Genomic DNA, 22,121 nt, shown 5'->3' with positions numbered 1-22,121 from the left:
ACATAATAAATTCAGACATAATTTAACTAAAATTAAAATAAATAACAAATACAAATAATACAAATCAAACGACAGTAGTTTATCAGTAATCCTAAAAAATAACACTGCCAAACTTACATGCTGAAACAGAAGTGAAACAAGTAGTAGGAAAGAGGAGAAATAAAAAGCGATACTTATCCTTTGCCGGTGTCCCTGCACGATAGAGTCGATGGTCTTTACACTCTTCGGTCTTCACAGGAGGAGGCCGTCATGCGACGGCTGCCGCGGTAAACTAAGCTTTTTTATACCCGTCTAACAAAATACTAAATTAATTCAGCTGGACACACTTTCCTTATTTTTTCACAACAAATGGCCAAGCAAGTGCAGACACTGACAAGATACGGATACAGAACGAGACCAAACACGTCCCCACACAGTAAATTGCCACAAACTGATCACCTCCATGCCACGCCGAATTGAGGCAGTAATTAAAGCAAAAGGAGCCCCTACCAAGTATTGAGTACATGTACAGTAAATGAACATACTTTCCAGAAGGCCAACAATTCCAGTCAAGTCAAGTCTGCTTTATTGTCAATTCTTCCACATTTACAGCACATACACACAGAGAATTGAAATTGCGTTACTCTCAGACCCTTGGTGCATACAGATAACACTAACAGTAGAACATAAATACAGATAGATACAGATTAAATATGGTCTTATGGAGTATTCTAATTTGTTGAGATAGTGAGTTGGTGGGTTTTTGTTAAATGTGAGCCAAAATCATCACAATTAAAAGAACCAAAGACTTAAACTACTTCAGTCTGTGTGCATTGAATTTATTTAATACACGAGTTTCACAATTTGAGTTGAATTACTGAAATAAATGAACTTTTCCACGACATTCTAATTTATTGAGATGCACCTGTATATGGTTAGGATGAGGGTTTAGTTTAGGGTTAGTTGCATGTAAGGCTTACATGTAAAGTGTAACAAGGACACTGTAAAAAAAAAAAGTGTTACCCTACATATACTTATTTTGGTTATGGTATGTTTACAAATTCACTGATCACTGCAGGGTTCCCATGATCATGAAAAACTTACTGGAAATGCTGGATTATTTTAAAATGGTGATTTATTTGCAAGTTCAAAACATGTTTTCAAAATATGTCATTCTCTCGGTTTAGGCTTCTGACTGCTTTCTATGATTCTGAAGACCCTGAGAAAAAGTGCAGGTTCCCTGGAGAAAGCCAAAAGTCACATCTTAGTCTTACAAAGACATTGCCTTCTCTGCTGATTTTGGGTGGCCTCACTTTGCCAATGCTGTTAACAGAGTCAGGTAGAAAACTATATCTCAATACCTGGCTCTATGGGACTCTGATTGGATGGGTGTGGGTAAGGGGGGGGGGGGAACCATTCTGACCACTCATATCAACACAGACACTTTGGTTTCATCATTGGATTCTTCATTTCTCACCATAGTTTCTTTTTGGCTCATAGTATATTACTAGCCAAGAGGATTATTTACTATTAGTGACCCTGGACCACAAAACCAGTCTTAAGGGTCAATTTTTCAAAATTGATATTTATACATCATCTGAAAGCTGAATAAATACATTGATGTATGGTTTGTTAGGATAGGACCGAGATACAACTTTTTGAAAATCTGGCATCTGAGTGTGCAAAAAAAAATTGCCTTTAAAGTTGTCCAAATGAAGTTCTTAGCAATGCATATTACTAATCAAAAATTACGTTTTGATATATTTACAGTAGGAAATTTACCAAATATCTTCATGGAACATGATCTTTACTTAATATACTAATGATTTTTGGCATAAAAGAAAAATCAATAATTTTGACCCATACAATGTATTTTTGGCTATTGCTACAAATATACCCCAGCAACTTAAGACTGGTTTTGTGGTCCAGGGTCAAATTTTTTCATTTGTTTTATTTTATACTCTTAACTGGCAGGAGATAAACAGTAACACTGTGTCTGCACTGCAAACAAGTATGAGACGCAAAAAACTAAAATGTTCCAGTTGTCAGCATAATACGCTTGCAGCACTGTAGACAGATATGTAGATTTATAATAGGAATGTTTCAGTTTTGTTTCATGTCATCATTCACTTGCGATGTAGACCCAATGTGAGGGTTTCCATACGATCTGAGCTCAATTGTAATCTGAAATGCACAAATGGATAACAATATGTAGCACAGAGACAATGTTTGGTATTAAGGTTTAGTATACCCATAGCAGTCTTGAAACATTTGTCATTTAACCATATTATTGGCCTTGTGGAACCATGTGTTTAAATTTCCAGTATGTAGTGGTTCCAGTGTGTGTGGTTCTGAATATTGTGAATGGTTTCTAACATCAGTTATGTTTACAGGGTCCGTATTTCATCATCCTGATGTTCTTCAGAATATTTGGAGTATTTTATTATTTTATGCTGATTTCCATTATGCAATGCAGGTGATTTTTGTTGTTATGCATTGGGTTTTGATTGTATGGGTTTTGATTTGTATTTTTTTATATTTTTATTTGATTTGATGCTAAGATCTAAAAAGTCTGTCAGATATGGGCTTTTTATTGTAAGCGTTTGCACAGTTGCTAAATATTTCACAGATAGCTGCCAAACTTGCTGGTTGCAGGGGTATTAAAGATTGTTCAGTCAAAAATAAAAAAAAATTTGTTTTTTTTAACTCTGTTATTCCAAACTTATATGACTTTATTTCTTTGACACAACCCATTTTCCATGTGTTTTTAGGACTTAATCTAGAGCAATAATTTGGTCAACATAAGAAATCTGAGACATTTGTCGTGGAGTCTCAGTTCGCTGGATGTTTTAAAATGTACAAATGATCTCAACTTGCTCATGCCATAAAATTGTCCTTTAAATATAGTTGCTTTTATTAGTAGTATATATATTTATTATTTAATTTAAGTGAAATACAATTGATTCATTGTATTACTTGACATAAACCAAAAAACAATTTCATTAAGTGCTACTGGAGATGTTTAGAGCTTTGGAAGGCCATAGACATTGCCAGAGCTTCAACAGGACTCACTCTACTGAAGCTTCTGGGTCACTTTAGATAGAAAGGTCAGTGTAAGCTCCCACATTAAAAAGATTTGTTGACACAGTTGATTGCACTTACCCATAATTTATAATGTGATTGTCATTGAAGTCCATAAAAAGTAAAAAAAAATATATATATATATATATATTCTGATGGGAAATGTATTTGAACATTTGGAGAGTATGGGAATTTCAAAAGAAAATGAGGCAATAGCACAAATGCCTTCAGTATAAGTTCATAACCCAAAACTTTAACCCCTAAATAGTATCAAGCACAAAATCACCGATCACAGTATGGTTCCCACAATCATTGAAAATCTGGAAAAGCCTTGGAAATTGATCAGTCAAAAAAGTGTTGGGGAAGCTATGTTGAAACTGTAGTTAAACTGTAGTTAGCCAAAAGCTGCACATACTTTAAAATAGTTAAACTAAAGTCAAACATTTACATGTAATCAGAGACCTTTTTGTCACAGTCAGATCCATCCATGATTTTTCTAAAGTCAGAAATGTTCTTAAATTGCATTGCATTGCATTTATAATAACATAATTAGAAGAACATATTTTCGGCATAAGTGCATCGTTTGAGATTTGATACTCTGTTTTATTATATACTATGTATAATGATTCTTAAGTCACCAATCTATGTGAGACTATGCAAAGTATTTCAACTGCAACAAACTTTCTTTTAAAGACTTGCACATACAGTATTCTTTAAATAGCCATTTAGTCAAATGGCCATTTTGTGATTTACAAAACATAAAAATATTTTATATCAATGGCGTCATCACCTAAAACTCCTGAGAGAAGCATTAAATATGCTATGGGTGATTTTACCCTATCCCCCAGGGAAGATGAAACACTGTCCAAGTTCCTCCACAAACCGTTGGATAGACAGGGTCAATGTCAAGTATGTGAAATGTGAAGTGACGTGTGGCGACCCATACTCAGAATTTGTGCTCTGCATTCAACCCATCCAAGTGTGAACACACACCCGGAGCAGTGGGCAGCCAGCAGTTGGGAGTTCAGTGCCTTGCTCAAGGGTCTCACCTCAGTCGTGGTATTGAGGCTGGAAGAGAGTGCTGGTTATTCATTCCCCCTACCTACAATTCCTGCCGGACCTGAGACTCAAACCCACAAACTTCGGGTTACAAGTCCGACTCTCTAACCATTTGGCCACGACTGCCTAATGTAAGTATGAGTTTCATTTGTCCAGTAATCGTGTCTGCAGGTACAACTTTGACAAGACCTGAGCACAGTGGACAATGATTCAAGGATTACCAGGGGTGTAGCGTCTGGATATGCAGGGTGTGCATATGAGCCCGGGCTAATTGGGGGCCCGCCGAGGGGGACCATTTCATTAAAACGAGGGAACTTAATTTGTGGCCACAATAAATATATATATTTTTTGTCCGCATGTCATGTGCAGGTCTTGGTAATTCCTTGTGTGCATTTGTTATATTCCTGTCGTAGAACTAGCCAAATAATTAATAATTAACAAAAAAACAACAACTGTGAGGTTGGTAGCTAGCTAGTTGAAAAGACTATCACAACTGTATCACATCTAGCTTCAGCGACTGCGGTCAAGCCAGCTACAGTTCAGAAAAACACGGTCAAGCCAGCGGCGCTTGAAATTGGTGTGCACGCATAGTACAATAATTACCGTAATTGCAGGAACACACAGAGAGAACGCGCTTTCAGAGCGCTTTTCATTTAGATGCCCAGAATTGAGATACAATATAACAAGATGACATTTCTCAATTTCTTTTTTGTATTTTTGCTTTAATATGCGTGTTTTTTATTGGTGTTTTGACGGCTGTGTGTTACTGTATTTTTCTACCTTTCAAATCTTAGCAGGATTCGTAGAAAAAGAGATATGGGAAATTATAAATAAAGGTGACTTGACTAAATCGAATATAGCGCTTTTAACAATACAGATTGTGTCAAAGCAACTTTACAGCATTAAATAGGAAAATAGTGTGTCAATAATGCAAAATGACAATAGTAAACACTCAATTTTCAGTTAAAGGCAGTTCATCATGACAGTGATGTCATCATCCAGCTCAGTTCAGTTTAAATAGTATCTGTGCAATCAAGTCAACGATATCGCTGGCAATTAAGTGTCCCCAAATAAGCAAGCCAGAGGCGACAACGGCAAGGAACCAAAACTCCATCAGTGACAGAATGGACAAAAAAACCTTGGGAGAAACTAGGCTCAGTCGGGGGCCAGTTCTCCTCTGGCCAGACGAAACCAGCAGTTCAACTCCAGGCTGCAGTAAAGTCACATTGTGCAGAGGACTAATCTGGTTCCTGTGGTCTTGTCCCGATGGCTGTCTAGGAGACAAGGTCTTTACTGGGGATCTGTCTCTGGGGTTCATCTAGTTGTCCTGATCTCCGCTGACATTCAGGGCTGTCGAGGTCATCTCTAGGTGCTCCATCTGGGCTGGATAAGTACTGGATCCGGGTGACTGCAGTGACCATCTGATCTGGATACAGACTGGATCTGGTGGCTACGGTGACCTCGGAATAAGAAAGAAACAGACTAATATTAGCGTAAATGCCATTCTTCTAACGATGTAGCAAGTACATCGGGTGTTATGGGAAGTGTTCCCGGTTCCGGTTGGATAAGAGCAGGTCATTTGTAACTCTAATGAGAGCAGTCTCGGTACTATGATACGGTCTAAATCCTGACTGGAAATCCTCACAGATACCATTTTTCTCTAAGAAGGAATATAATTGTGAGGATACTACCTTTTCTAGTATCTTGGACAGAAAAGGGAGATTCGAGATCGGTCTGTAATTAGCTAGTTCTTTGGGGTCAAGTTGTGGTTTTTTGATGAGAGGTTTAATAACAGCCAGTTTGAAGGTTTTTGGGACATATCCTAATAACAATGATGAATTAATAATATTCAGAAGAGAATCTATGACTTCTAGAAGCACCTATTTTAGTAGCTTAGATGGGATAGGGTCTAACATACATGTTGTTGGTTTAGATGATTTAACAAGTTTATACAATTCTTCCTCTCCTATAGTAGAGAATGAGTGGAATTGTTCCTCAGGGGATCTATAGCTGACGGCTGCATGGTTACAATTTTATCTCTAATAGTATCGATCTTGGAAGTAAAGTAGTTCATAGTCATTACTGCTGTGCTGTTGGGAAATGTCAACACCTGTTGATGCTTTACTTTTCGTCTCTTTTAGAAGAAAACAAACATAACCGCAGGTATTTAATAAATCAGGAAGATTACTTACAAAACAGTCTTTTGTGGTAGAAGTGATTATTCTACCATACTACAAGGAGTAGAATTTACAGTTTTAGCTATAGGAAGTTTGAACAAGACTACTTGTTTCTCTGGATAATGTTATATGAAGCACCATTACTTCAAACGAGTTATACTTGAAGCCCGCCCTCTGAGAAATACTGAAAATATTGTTATAAATTGTAGCAACACCTCCCCCTTTACCTTTTGGACGTGGCTCATGTTTATAACAGTAATCTTGGGGGTAGACCCGTTTAAAATAATGTAATCATCTAATCATCTGGTTTTAGCCAGGTTTCTGTCAAACAGAGCACATCTAGTTTATGATCAGTGATCATATCATTTACAAAAAGTGCTTTTGTAGAAAGGGACCTGATATTCCATAAGCCAAGCTTTATCATTTGTTTATCTGTATTACATCAGTTTTTTATTTGTTGATCAATTAAATTGTTACTCTTAAATTGGTTTGGACGTTGGACATCTATAGTGTGATATCTAGGTGAAAGAGAATTCTCTATATGTGCTGAGAATTAACTGATTTCTGTGACATGAGGTGGCTAACAGACGGTCGGTTTAGCCAGTCTGTCTGCTTCCTGACCTGGGCCCCAGTTAGTCAAGTACAAACTCTAAGACTATGTGTCATATTTCTAGAGAGAAGAGCGGCACCACCCCAGGAGGGATGAAGACCATCTCTTTTCAACAGGTCAGGTCTGCCCCAAAAACTCGTCCAATTGTCTATGAAACCTATGTTATTCTGCGGGCACCACTTAGACATCCAGCCACTGAGTGACGACAGTCTGCTATGTATCTCGTCACCACGGTAAGCAGGGAGGGGCCCAGAGCATATTACAGTGTCTGACATCGTACTTGCAAGTTCATACACCTCTTTAATGTTATTTTTAGTGATCTCTGACTGGCGAAGTCGAACATCATTAGCGCCGGTGTCCTGACATTTTATCCTACCGTCAGCTTGTCCTACCAGGGTTTACTGCGCATGCGCACATCAATATTGTGTCCTTTTTTTTAATGCAGAACAACAATATTTAATGTATCTGCATTACTGTAAGGGGTACTACCCACTGTTTTAATGGGAGGTAGCAAAATCTGACAGGGTAGCACAAATCGACAGAACACCGGCGTGAACAACAATCTTACTGAATTTACCTTTAGCATTAGACGGCACTTTTAAATTTGCCAAGATGTCAGGCGCTCTGGCTCCCAGTAAACATTGAACTATGGTGGCTGGTGTTTCTATTTTTACGTTCCGTACCATAGAATCGCCAGTAACTAGAGTGCTTTCATCAGGTTTCTCAGTGGGTGCATTACTGAGTGGGGAGAACCTGATTGATGTTTGGATCGGAATGGAAGAGCAGTGTTTTGACCCGCGACTATGCCACCTCAGTTGTCCTGCTGCACGGCTCTCTAACCAGAACTGAATAATGTACAGGACTCCCTGAGCTAGTTGCATCCAAAGCCGTATCTAGAGCCCTCACATTCTTACTGTCCTCAATTAAAGTTTGGATGCGTGTCTCTAATTCTGAAATCTTCTCTGTCAGCCTAACTATTTCCCTGCATTTATCACATGTGAATCCCTCGCTGCTGACAGAGAGAGATAAACTATACATGTGGCAAGCGGTGCAAACAACAATAGCAGGAGAAGCCATTACTCACAGTGATTGATGAATGATTCTGACTTACCACTGTTGTTTGATGAACTCGTGAAAAAACAGAGCGAGAGAGAAAAGAAACGGAGCGAGAAAAAATAAAATAAAAACAAAACAGCAATAGACGTGAATAGAAATGCGAATGACAAGCTAACCGGCTATGAAATGCGACCGCGCTGCAGGAGTGCTGCAGGAGCGGTTTTAGAATAAAAGCGAACGATCAAATTAATCAGATTAGTTTTATCGATAATGTAAGAAATATGGTGGGGAATTAAGTTATATTTTATCACTTTAAACAACAGAGAAGATAAGAGTAAGATAGAGATTTAACAGAAAAGTGAAGCTAAACGGAACTACAATCGCAAACCACTCAGCAGCACGACAGACAGGAACCGGAAGTCCCGGTTATAAAGAGAGGGCTATAAAGACCCCATTTCTCATAAGTAGAAAAAAAACAGTGGTCAGTTCTTATATGGGACGTCCCATACTATATGCACACCTCATATGAAATAATTTTACTGCAGCGTTTTCAAGATATGACACATTATTACACTTTAGAGGGCTTTAAAGACCCCATTTCTAATAAGTAGAAAAAGCTAATGGTTCGTTCTTATACGGGACATCCCATACTATATGCACACCTCATATGAAATCATTTTACTGCAGCATTTTTGAGATATAAGACTATGGTGCTTTGGAGGGCTATAAAGACCCCATTTCTAATTAGCAGAAAAAAACAATGGTCAGTTCTTATACGGGACATCCCATTAGTATGGTAAGTACTAAGGGGAAATACTTTCCCATAAGTAGAAAAAGCTAATGGTTATATAGAACTGACCATTCATTTATTTATACTAATGGAGGAAGATCAAGAAACCACTCGGAATCTGGTGATCAAAGTTCTTGGCAAGATCTCCCCGAAAATTGCTGAGAAATTACCAGAGGTCGTGGATGCCGTCCCACAAGAGAAAGGACAGCAACTGAGTGAGAGGCATCATCAGTCAATTCAGCATGCATATGTAGGGATGCAAGAGGCTCGAAATTCCTGGATGAATCCCGTCTCTATTTAAAAGAAAGGATGAACAGATTTCACCTGATGAAAGAGCGGCTCGGGCCAAAGCTTGACCTTTGGTTCAGAAAGCCAGAGAAGAAGGCAAGAGAGCATCCTTTGTCGATGCTTTTGCTTACATCGAAGGGGAAAATGTAATATAATATCTCTGATACTTCGATCGGTTTTTCACCTTTATCAGATCATATAGCCTGTTCATCTCAATCTCTTTAATTAGAAATACAGAGAGTAAAATAATGTAAAATAATTTGAGCTTTTTGGAATTTTAATAATAAATTACTCTCGGATTATAAATTTGTAGAATCTGTTAAAAATGCTTATTCTATTTTGGAAGATGAATCCATGAGTCATGTCCAAAGATGGGAATTTTTTTTTTAATTCAAAGTTAGAGGTAAAGAATTTAAAGTGGCTAATTCCAAAAGACGTCAAGATATTCTCAATGAGCTCAGTAAGCTTTTCTCAGTAAGAAAAGTTTTTTCTTGATACATTTATGTTTCTTGATAAATGTATCAAGAAAAAAATCTTAATACAGAGGAGGAAACATATTTATCTAATTTACGAAATGAAATAGATTATATTTATTTAGATTTAGCTAAGGGTGCATTTATAAGATCTAGAGCTAAATGGTTGGAAATGGGAGAGAAAAATACCAGGTGTTTTTGCTCTGGAAAAGAGAAATATAAAAATAAATTGTTTAGCAGTTTCAAAAATTGATAACAATATAAACAAAAACCCCTCTTAAATAAAAAAAACATGTATATTCTTTTTTTTTAAACAAACTATAATGAAAATTATGCAAGATCTTTTCTACAAAAAAAATAAAACCTTATACTCTAGTGATTTCAAGTGAGTTTAAAACTTTTCAAAGTTTGTGAAAATTACCTTTCCTTAGCCGAACTTACCAAGGCAATGCAATCTATGAAGAAAGATAAATCCCCTGGCTCAGATGGCCTAACTATTGAGTTGTATGCACACTTTTGGGATATTATCAAGAGACCATTACTTAGAATGTACAATGAATGCATTATTAACGAAAAATTATGTACCTCTATGAAACAAGGCCTTATTACCCTGATACCAAAACCAGGAAAAGATCTCTCCCTTGACAACTGGAGGTCAGTCACATTACTAAATTTATATTATAAAATTATATTATTGTTTTTTTGTAAAAAGATTAAAAACAAGTGTATCTGAAATAATTATTGAAACTCAAACAGATTTTATACCTAAATGACATATAAGATGTAATATCAGGCTAATTTTAGATCTCATAGATTATGTGCATCATATTAATTCGGATGCTATCATATTATTTATAGACTTCTACAAAGCGTTCGACACCATTGAACATACATTTTTATTTTCTACCCTAGAGTTGTTTGGCTTTAGAGAGAAATTTACTAAAATGGTTAAGATGATATATAAGGATATTAATAGTTCGGCTCTCTTACAATTTGATAAATCTAACAGATTTCTTATTTACAGGGGGGTTAGGAAAGGTTGTGGAATCTCCCCCTTTGTGTTCTTGTTAGTTGTGGAATTACTCTCGTTGAGTAGTCAAAATAATCCTGACATCAAAGGGTTATAATTTTTTGACCGAGAGATTAAAATTTCACAACTTGCGGATGAAACAACCCTGTTTTTAGAAAATACAAATCAGGTTGCAAAAGGCTCTTGAAATTATTAATACTCTTTCGGAAGCTTCTGGTCTAAAATGAAATATCCCTAAATGTGAAATTCTCAGTTTATTTTATAACATACTCACTTACTTACATAACCTTCAGATACAGGAATGAGTACTGCGTCACTAGACGCTATGGGGAAAACTTATTTTTCTCCAATTACTGAAGCCTTTTGCAGTGTAACTGCACGGCCATTGGTTCGTGCAGTGAATAAAAATCCCGAACCAATGGCTCGGCAGCAGAGCTGCTATGGCCATGAAGGCCACCAGAGTGGACGGGGTATATAAGCGGTCATTCTGGCATAGGTTCCTCAGGTTACTTCGACTGAAGTGAGGACACCGAGTCGTGCAGCTAGTAACGCAGTACTCGTTCCAGTATCTCAGGGAACCGAGGTTACGTTAGTAACCGAGTATGTTCCCTATCGATACTTCACTTGTACTGCATCGCTAGACGCTATGGGGAACCAGTACAATCCTATAAAGTGCTATGATAGGAGAACGACCAATACTTGAACTTGCCTTAAGCACCAAAGCGGGACCAAGTATTTAGCAGGGTAAACCCTGCTAAATAGGGCTTACCCTGAAAGCCTGAAAGGAGGCAAAGAGGGCCAAACTCACCGAGGTCAGCCTGGCCTTGAATAATCGTTCCAAGGAAGACTCTGTACTGCCTCGGCACTCATGGAGGGCCAAGAGCATACGAGAAGTAAGGCAAAGAACTGGTTCTGCCCTGTGGCAGGTGTGTGCCCACCAGTGTTAATTTCGTTGACGAATAATTTTCGTCATAATTTTTGTCAACGACATTTTTTTCACCAATGACAACGAGACGATAATGAACTAAAACTCTTTTTGAATGACAAAAACTATGACGTAAATCCATTGACATTTTCGTCAACGAATAAAAACGAGACTAAATTGTTAGGGAGGGACGATTTGGGAAGAGATTCATTCAGAACCAATCTGCTGTGTGGTTCGGAGGTTAGATGCACACATATGAACCGGCGGGACATAAGCTAACATACACTTGCTGCACATCGCATAAAACGTTCAAAAATATGGATAAATCTGACAACGCAAGAGAGAACTCAATTTGGTCCGGTTTTCTGAGAGCAGACACTGAAGCATACACACACAGAGAGCGAGTACTCTTTCGCGTGCGTCACTTGAACAGAGAATTACACACAAAATTATGTTGAATTGTCCGTTTTGACGAGTATTCACGTAAACACAGTTGATTATGTCTTAAGTGAACGTAAACAGTAGGAAATCAAGCAACAAAAGAAAGACAGAAAATCATGTACTGCTCTTGACTGAAAAACTTTAGTAGCCGTAAAGATTATTCTAAATTTATTTATAGAAATAAATATGTCTGCTTGAAATAATGAAGAATATGGTAAACAAGTTGCTATAAAGAATGCATAATTAGCCTATACAATACAATTTATTGTACAAGTGATTTCATTAAAAAGAAGACCATGTTCTTTATGAGAAGTGGTTTTATTTAATTTTAACATAAAGGCATGTTGTGTGTCACCGCAGTTAAATCAGTGTCTATCATGATAAAACCTTAATATCAAACCTATATGAGTTTTGACATTTTAGAGAAATGCTTAATGCACTGTAACTAAACTCATTAGATTTTAGTCTACTAAATTTACTGTAGATTTAGTTGACTAAAATCGTATATTTAGTCGACTAAAACTAGACTAAAACTAAAAACAATTCAGATGACTAAAATATGACTAAAACTAAATGGCATTTTAGTCAAAAGACTATGACTAAAACTAAACCAAAATTTGCTGTCAAAATTAACACTGGTGCCCACTTATGCAGAAAGGACCCGAGCCTGTAAGACCGGAACGTCCAGATTATAGAACCTGGCAAAGGTGGACGGCGAGGCCCAGCCGGCTGCCGCACAGATTTCTGCAATGGACACACTGCTAGACCACGCCCAGGATGAGGCTATGCCTCTAGTGGAGTGGCCTCTTACTCCCGTGGGGCATTGCAGGCCCAAGGAGGAGTATGCTAGCGCAATTGCGTCTAATATCCATCTGGACAGTCTCTGCTTCGTGACTGGAAGCCCTCTGGCGCGGCCAACAAAGCATACAAAGAGTTATTCCGACTGCCTGAAGGGGGCGGAACGCTCAATGTAAATTCTCAGAGCCCTAACAGGGCAGATACATTTTAACACCTGGTCTTCCTCCGAGGGAGGAAGTGCTCTGAATGGAGTGGAGAGCACTTTAGGTATGTAACCATGCCTTGGCCTAGGACGACCTTTGAGTCTGTCTGCTCCTCAGTTCAGTATGCCCAGAACATGCGTTGCTCTCAGTGAACGCAAGTTAAGGAGTGCCCAATCCAAGAGGCGCTCTGCTAGGAAGAAGAGGCGCTTTGAGGTGAGCCCGCCCTGGCGAATTATGTAGGACACCACTGTCATGCTGTCTGAGCGGACTAGAACGTGGTGTCCCTTTAGGTCTGGCAGGAAGGTCCAAAGGGCCAACACACTGCCAGCATTTCCAGGCAGTTGATGAGTCGGTTGACTTTCCTCTTTTGACCAGGGGCCGAGAGTCGGTTTGCCCTCGCACATAGCTCCCCAACCTGTGTCAAAACGCATCTGTCGAGACAACCTTCCTTCTGCATGTAACACTGTTAAGGGCGCGTAAAACAGCAAGACCTGGGCTTCAGCAATTGATGGTGAGTTGGCTGGGTTATCTCTGGAAAGTTATGTTTTATAGAAATTATATTTTCGGTGCCTCCAAAAATGTGTCAACTATACACAAAGAAAATAGTTTGTGTACACTTTTACTCGAGTAAATAAAATTAATTTCCCTATTTGTTATGGGGTGTTCTCTTTATAAACCACACTATAATCAAGTTACTCAATGAAAATATACAGTGAAACAAATACAAAAGTAGTAACAAATAAAGAATTGTTTATTTTTAACAAACAAAAACTCTCAAATTTAAAACAAACATAAGATATCCCTTTTTTAGTGTAAGTAAATTATAGAATGAACACAGAGAAATAAGAAAAAAAACTGCAGACTCAAGTGGATAATTTCAGTTATTAGTTAGTTGCAGTTGTATACCTCTATGAATCCAAAACTGTAACTTTAATCACATATTCACCCTTATACGTCCTTAAATGTTCCAAGCGCTTGGATTTTGTTGGGGCCCTTATTCGGTGGTGCACATAATGGCAGTCACACTCGGATGGCGCAGTTTTTAAAGTAGACTGTCAAACTGGTTACTCACTCAGTTACTCCACTCTTTTACAGCTAAACTCTCCAAGTCGCGCAGAGAAGCGATTATGTGAAGCTTTGAACCTCGTCTCCTGGATAGGCACAGGAAAACAGTCCAACGCTGAAATAAGTGATGCGTCACTCACCAGAAAATGGCCGATGAGTCCAACGCACAAAGGCCTGTGCTCTCTCTCCTTTAACAAAACGAACAGTCCACTTTTGGCATATAACCGCCCATGAAAACACTCCAATGCGATCTGTGACTCCTCTGGGTCCTCAGATCCCGAAGAAACAATAGAACAACGCCACAGTCTGTGCATATACTGTATATGACGGCTGCTACGATGAACAGAGTAGACCTAATGCTTTCAACACTTGGAAAACCTTCCTGTTATCAAATATATACATATATATTATCTGTGTGTGATCTAGGACATGAACACTGTCGCTAGATAAACTTTGGCAGCATTACATTAATTTTTTTCTGTCTTACTCCGTCAAGCAGCTCACTAATCTACAGGTGCATCTCAATAAATTAGAATGCCCTACCAAGTATTGAGTACATGTACAGTAAATGAACATACTTTCCAGAAGGCTAAAAATGTTTTTTTTATTGGTCTTATTAAGTATTCTAATTTGTTGAGATAGTTAATTGGTGGGTTTTTGTTAAATGTGAGCCAAAATCATCACAATTTAAAGAACCAAAGACTTAACCTACTTCAGTCTGTGTGCATTTAATTTATTTAATACACGAGTTTCACAATTTGAGTTGAATTACTGAAATAAATGAACTTTTCCACGACATTCTAATTTATTAAGATGCACCTGGATGTCTGTTCCGTTTCCCAACCTCACGTTCGTCGCTCCTCCCTCCTACTCATTCCGATTGGTTGAACGAGAACACACCAAAACCCAATGAAACATCTCATTGGTTAGCATTTGAAATACCTCGGAATACACTGTACATAATATGTTCAAACTCCAATGTATGTACACACAATATTGAAAATACATAAAAAACTTAAAATAAAATAAATGTGTACAAATATTCACAGGGTTACACTCTTCCCCACCAAATTCCAGCATGCCCCCATGTCTGGACTTACGAGGAACACACAAAGAAAAAAATAAAATAAAATAAGTATGCTAAAACCTTTTATTCAAATTATTAATTCCAGATTCACACTCTAGGGACTGTGCAAGGAAAAGTCTTTGAGTTTCTGATGCACATATTACACAATGCTTGAGAATTACACCACCACACATGTTTGCTTTCACCATGTTTACAAGAACATGAAGACTCAGTTCCATGTCCACCAACCCCACAGCAATGGGAAACAACCATTGTCTCCTTAACAGGACTTCCTAGCTCAGGATAATTAAACCTCTCAGGGGGTTTTCTTTGGCTCTCAGATCTCCTCACTTAAGAATTATCAAGCACATCAGACGGTTCTACCCCTGAATTCACTGGAACACTGGGCTCAGATAGGTTATTGGTATGTTCAGGCTGCTGTTCAATTTCACCTTCATCACCCATTATTTCTGTGTCAACATTTTCTTCATCTAGAGTCTCAACTTGATCTCCAAACAGTTGACCTAAATCACAAACATCAGGCACAATAGCATCCTTATCTTGCTGGTCTCGATCCGGATGTTCAACCCTTAGAGAGTTAGGATCAACATACATAAAAGGACCATAACCATATTCTGACTCAGAATCAGATGAGGAAAAATTTCTCTGCTCAGGGTAAACAGGCTCAGACATGGGTTTTTCATTCTCATTTCATCTCTTTCTGGTCTTACAAACTGATATAGGGCTCGGGCTTTCACTTTGCGGAATTCACTTTCACTTGTGATTTCAAGGGCAAGATATGGTTTTTATGCAGAACCTTTTTTGCCCCATTACCACTCTGTGGTACCAATTGATAGACAGGCAAGTTAGACAACTGACTTTCTACCACATATGGCATGGAATGCCACCGATCTGCAAGTTTGTGCTTTCCTTTTAACCCAAGGTTCTGAATAAGCACCCTGTCTCCAGGACTCAGACTCTGAGGATGCACTTTCTTATCATACCTCAGTTTGTTTTCTTTGTTTGCACATGCAGATGCAGCCATTGCCAACTCGTATGCATTCTTTAATTGCTGCCTCATTCTCTCTACATATTTCCCATAGGAAACTCCATGAAGATGCATGGAGTGCATCTTCAACCCGAGGGACAGTGTATTGATCAGGTATAGTACATCTGTTCAATGTTCTATAATCAACACACATTCGCACTTTGCCGGATTTCTTACGCACTACCACGATAGGAGAGGCATAAGGGCTTTGGGATTCAGAGATGATACCACATTTCTGCAATTCCATTAGATGGTTTCGCACATCTTGCAAATCAGCAGGAGGCAAACGCCGAGAACGTTCACAAAAAGGAGTTGAATCCTTTTCCGTATTTCAGGTTTAGTACTCTTTGAATGTCCAACATCCCATTCATGACAAGAGAATACATCACGTCTCTCCATCAATTTTTCACACAACTGCTGCTTGGCATCTTCAGGTAAGGGTGAATTCCTTATTTGAAAAGTCAAATGATGCAAGAGTTAGTGTACTGAACAACTGATTTTCGGCAAAGGTGGGCTGAGGTACAATATCGACAGGGTAAAGATGAGCAATTGGTGTGCCACGTTTCAGATGCACATCTTTAGTGGACATGTTTCTCACAGTAACAGTGACGATGCGATTATGGCGCTTTTCCACTGCGTGGTACGACTCGGCTCGGTACGGCTCAGTATGGCACGGCACGGCTCGGTTTGGCTTGGTTTGCGTTTCCACTGCAGTTTAGTACCGCTGTAGAGTGGGCGGGATTATTCACATGTCGTTATAGTTGCGCCGCCTCTACTGCCGCTACTCCTGAAAAACTTTTTCATTCCGCGTCGCCCCATCAAGCTCTCGCTGGATCCGCTCCTCTGCTATCAACGAGAGGAACGTCTGTACTTCCTCAGAACCGTACCGAGCCGTACCGTGCCGTACCATGCAGTGGAAAAGCGCCATTAGATATCACAGAAACTGACTGCAATTCAGGTCTCACTAGATAAAGTCGATCAACACCCCAAAGCTTGACAGTCATTATTACCTCTTTATATGCATTTTATTACATTTTATTCCATAATGTTACATAGTTTTGATACTGTTTTATGTCTGATGATCGTGTTAGATTACATGTGGAAGCATCTGTTGTTTCGGTTTCTTCTTCACTTGTGTTTTTTGGAAATTCTGTACAGAAGATGTGTACTAGCGCCCCCTACAGTATAACAATGAAAACACGGAGTCTAGGAGCACAATTATAGCTAAAATATATTTAGACTTTTTCTAAGTATAAGTCAAGTATACTTAAATGTCATTTTAAGTATATTTCTGAGAAGTACATAAAGCCCATTTCTGAGAAGTACATAAAAAGTAGACTAAAAGTATACTTTCCTATTTTTAGTTTAAAAGAAGTATACTAATAGCAAACTTGAATAAACTTCTTTTTCGTAAGGGAAGTCATCTGAAACACTAGTGTCATCAGGCTGGTCTATCAGGACATGCACGTCTGTAGGTTTCACAAACAGTTTAGGTTTTCCCTGAATTTGACGTGATTCTCCAGGCCCTACAACAATTTGTTTATGTTGTGTGAACCACACAGTGCCATGTCCCTCACAATCATCAGGTGAGCCATCAGACTTCTGAATATTCTCATAGACTTCTCGAGCTACAGGATGTATGGACAATGTATGTAAGAAGTGATCACCCAGCTTCTGTTTACAAGCCTCAAACAAGCGTCTCACTATATTGGTGTTAGTCCCTGGCTGAGAATCTGGACAGACAAGTGCAAGAGTGTCAACAGCTTGTGGTAGTCCTACCACATTTTCGGTGAATTCAAGCTTAATGGGAAGATAACCGTCGTATGGGTATTTGTGTGAACTCAAACACCATATTTCAAGATTTTCCACTCGCATCGTAAGTGTTTCAAGTACACGTCGTAAAAGCTTCAATAAAGGATGGTGACTTGAGAGCCACTATCAAGTAAAGCTTTCGCATAAACTCCTTCAATTTGGACTGGTACTTCAGAAGTTGGACCAATCAAGCCAGATGGAATTCCCGAAGAACAAGCGATTTATTTTTCAGAACAAGATGTGGAACGGAATGGAAAAGGAGTCCTGTGCCGTTCTTCCACGGAGCTCCCTAGACGTTTCCCAAAAACCTGCTCTGACTGATCAACTTTTAATTTACTTTCCTCAGGTTTTCAGTTCCTCGACACACTCTCTTTGTGTGACCATCCTCACCACACTTGTCAGAAAATTCCAGGCCGAGAAAACTTGGATGTGCTCTTCTTGTTGGAAGCTTCTGTAGCACTAGCATCCGCCACTTGACACACAGGGCCAGTTGCCTTTGAAGAATGTTCAGGAACAGGGTCAGTTGCAGCTGCCTTCAACAGCTTGGACATCTGTGTTGTGAGTGCACTCACCTCTTGCTTTATACTACTCAATTCAGACACGAGAGAAGCCTGTGGAACAGAGGCAGCAGCAACCACTACTTTTCCCCCATCTCTAGCCCTGATCCAATCCTCTTCTTCCCTTACTTCTCGTAACAATTGCGAGAAACTAGGAGGATCACGCAAAGCTCCCTTAACCACTTGCTCCATATGCATGCGATTCAAATCAGTGGCTACAACCCCTCCTTTTACAAGCATGCGATGAAGGAGCTTGTCCAGCCTATAAAGAAAATCAGAAAGCTTTTCACTTTCCCCTTGGTAAGTACTCCTGAACTTTGCAAGAAGATTGGAATTACTTTCAGTATTTCCATAGGCAGATTCCAGAGCAACCAGATAATCAGTAGCTGTGGCAGCTGGATTACTAACCTTTAGAAACCGAACTATGTCTGAAGTGGGTCCCCGCAAACTCTCAACAATACGTGCCTTTTCACAGAATCGGCACACTGCCACTCGCTGATCATTTGGACAGCCTGTTCCATCCAGGGGTCATATTCTTCCTCCCCAGCAGGTACTGGTTTTACACCTGAAAATACTCTTAATCTCCCGTGACCCAAAGTGTCACTGGGCACATGGGTACACTTTTCCACAAGGCGATCAATAGCATTCACCAAATCAAGACTAACATTTACATTAGAGGACTGACCTTGCTCCAGCATAGACTTAATGCTGCAACAAGGACAACAACTTATCCTGAAAAACAGCATCTCCACAGAAGGATCTGTCATCATTTTTTCAGGTACATGTACCCTCCATGGGCCCACCTCATCAGGAATCCATATCTCTGGTGGTACAGTATCTGGATCAATATCATTACTGGTTTCAAGCAACAAGAACAACTTAGTTCCTGTAGGGTCTCCCCGTTTACCATTAATTTTGGGATGCCCAAATGCCTTCACTGTATTAAGTAGCGATAGTCTCATCCCTCACATCTATTGGGACATCACTGAGTATTAGACAAAGGGATGGATTTATTTGCGCCTGATGGCTCCATTCACCAGCCTTAGAAATATCCATGTCTCACAATGTTTCACAACACAAATAAAAGAGGGAGAAAAAAAACAACCTCCCAGGAGAAAAAAAAATCCAGAGAAAACACAAATCCCAGCAGTGCCTCCAAAAATGTAACACTACTGTTAAGGGCGCGTAAAACAGCAAGACCTGGGCTTCAACAATTGATGGTGAGTTGGCTGGGTTATCTCTGGAAAGTTATGTTTTATAGAAATTAGATTTTCTGATGCGGTGCCTCCAAAAATGTGTTAACTATACACAAAGAAAATAGTTTGTGTACTCTGTTACTCTTGAGTAAATAAAATTAATTTCCCTATTTGTTATGGGCTGTTCTCTTTATAAACCACACTGTAATCAAGGTACTCAATGAAAATATACAGTGAAACAAATACAAAAGTAGTAACAAATAAATAATTTTTTATTTTTACCAAACAAAAAATGTCAAATTTAAAACAAACAAGATATCCCTTTTTTATAGTGTAAGTAAATTATAGAATGAACACAGAGAAATAAGAAAAAAACTGCAGCCTCAAGTGGATAATACCAGTTATTAGTTAGTTGCAGTTGTATACCTCTATGAATCCAAAACTGTAACTTTAGTTAACTTTAATTAACAGTCCACTTTTGGCATATAACCGGCCCTGAAAACACTCCAGTGCGGTCCGTGACTCCTCTGGGTCCTCAGATCCCGAAGAGACAATAGAACAACGCCACAGTCTGTGCATATATATGACGGCTGCTACAATGAACAGAGTAGACCTAATGCATTAGTCTTTCAACACATGGAAAACCTTCCCGTTATCAAATCAAATCAAATCAAACATATATATTATCTGTTAGGGGTGGAATGGTACACAGATGTCACGGTTCGGTATGTACCTTGGTTCGGGGGTCACGGTTCGATACAATTTCGGTACAACAGGAAAAAAATTATAAAAATCTACTATGCTCGGTTTCTTTTCATTTATTTTGAACAGACAATAGTACAAATAAAAAGAAATTCCACCTAGATGTGAAAATACTAAATATTATTACATTATGTTATATAAAATCTGCAGTACATATATACATGATACAAGGAATAAATTCTTGAAATATATTTGATTTAGTTTACAGACATCTTCCGGTCCATCTTACCGGACATCTTCCGGCTTCGCTACCGTTCGGACGTTCTTGCTTACTGCTCTGCGCTTTGCTCCCTATTTCTGTACTTTTCTCTGATTTTTCTAAGATTTTTACTTCAGCAGATCAGCACAGTGCTCAAACAACACATTTTTGGCACAAACACTAAAACTAAAAACTCTTTGGGACTGGAATAATACCACGAAAAAGAATACTTTGCCTCCCACTGCCAGCAGCTTACATTCCAGAGAAGGGACTACACAGCTGCCCACATTCAAACAGAAGAGAAAGAAAATGCCTCCTGTTGAATTTACTTACTGCATGAACTGCTGCAAACTTCTACAAAGGATTGCGGTTCTTGAAACAAAGTTACTTGCTGGACTTCCAAAACAGGCAGAACACTCAGCAGACCGTCATCATGGACCCCCTCAGCATACAGCCAGTGAGTCCCATGAATCTATTGAATCTCAACAGTTTATACCATGTGTAGAGGAACAAGCCGAAACTGATTGTTACACTAATCGATGGCACAAACAGGGAGCGAGACCCAAAGGCAGTAGAGACATCAGATTGTCACAAGTTTCTCGTATTGCTGCTGTAGCATCCTCTACCCCAGATTCGGCTATGATAAGGTTTGTGAATACTAGTATTCTACCACCCCCATACATCTTGAGAACAGATCTGAAGCATTAATGAATTCGGGTGAGGAATCCCCAAATGGGATTAAACATGGATCAGATCAGCCAGCAGCTAACATTGCTACTAACAGGCTCTCAAGGTCGAGCAGACAGCGGCTTTCAGCTCAGAGCGCAGCCGAGCCCAGGACTCCGATAGTGGGCGACTCCATTATCAGAAACATCAGTAGCAGAAATTCAACAACATGCTGCTTTCCTCAAGCAACAGTTTCTGATATGAACAAGGAACTTTGGAAAATTCTAATGAAGCACAAGACTGCAAATCGAATCATCATCCATGTGGGGAAGAATGATATTCGGAAAGAGCAGTCAGAACTCCTTAAGAAGGACTTCAGTGAACTCTTTGAAACACTTCGAAGACTTAAAGTTCAGTCGTTCATCAGTGGGCCACTCCCAGCAAGAGGAACTAATATGTTTTCACGTTTGCTTGGGCTGAACACATGGCTACAAAGAATCTGCAGCTTAAAAGGAGTCAATTTCATCGATAACTTCAATCTTTTCTGGGGCCATAGACAACTGTTTAAACTGGATGGCCTCCACCTAAACAAACTTGGTGCAAGAGTGCTAAAGGACAACATCTACTTCTCCATCCGTCATCCTTCAGTAGTGTGTGCCAAACTACTCAACCTGAATGGCACCCCAGCAAGGGGAACTAATATGTTTTCACGTTTGCTTGGGCTGAGCACATGGCTACAAAGAATCTGCAGCTTAAAAGGAGTCAATTTCATCTACAACTTCAATCTTTTCTGGGGCCATAGACAACTGTTTAAACTGGATGGCCTCCAAACTTGGTGCA

At 39.1% G+C, this 22,121-nt stretch overlaps 1 protein-coding gene across 1 annotated transcript in view; it reads left to right on the top strand.

Moving 5' to 3' along the window:
* LOC107717842 (1-acyl-sn-glycerol-3-phosphate acyltransferase epsilon-like) overlaps positions 1-12,883 on the top strand; it is a 67,647-nt gene extending 54,764 nt beyond the window's left edge. Inside the window, exons 9-10 of the mRNA XM_016524722.1 lie at positions 1,167-1,374; positions 12,605-12,883. Of these exons, the coding sequence (XP_016380208.1) occupies positions 1,167-1,374; positions 12,605-12,883 (487 nt within the window). The remainder of the gene's footprint in view (positions 1-1,166; positions 1,375-12,604) is intronic.
* Positions 12,884-22,121: the final 9,238 nt, after the last annotated feature.

This window comes from Sinocyclocheilus rhinocerous, unplaced genomic scaffold (genome assembly GCF_001515625.1).
Source record: "Sinocyclocheilus rhinocerous isolate Xijiao unplaced genomic scaffold, SAMN03320098_v1.1 scaffold780, whole genome shotgun sequence".
Lineage (NCBI taxonomy): Eukaryota > Metazoa > Chordata > Actinopteri > Cypriniformes > Cyprinidae > Sinocyclocheilus > Sinocyclocheilus rhinocerous.
This window is presented reverse-complemented; position numbering and strand designations above follow the sequence as displayed.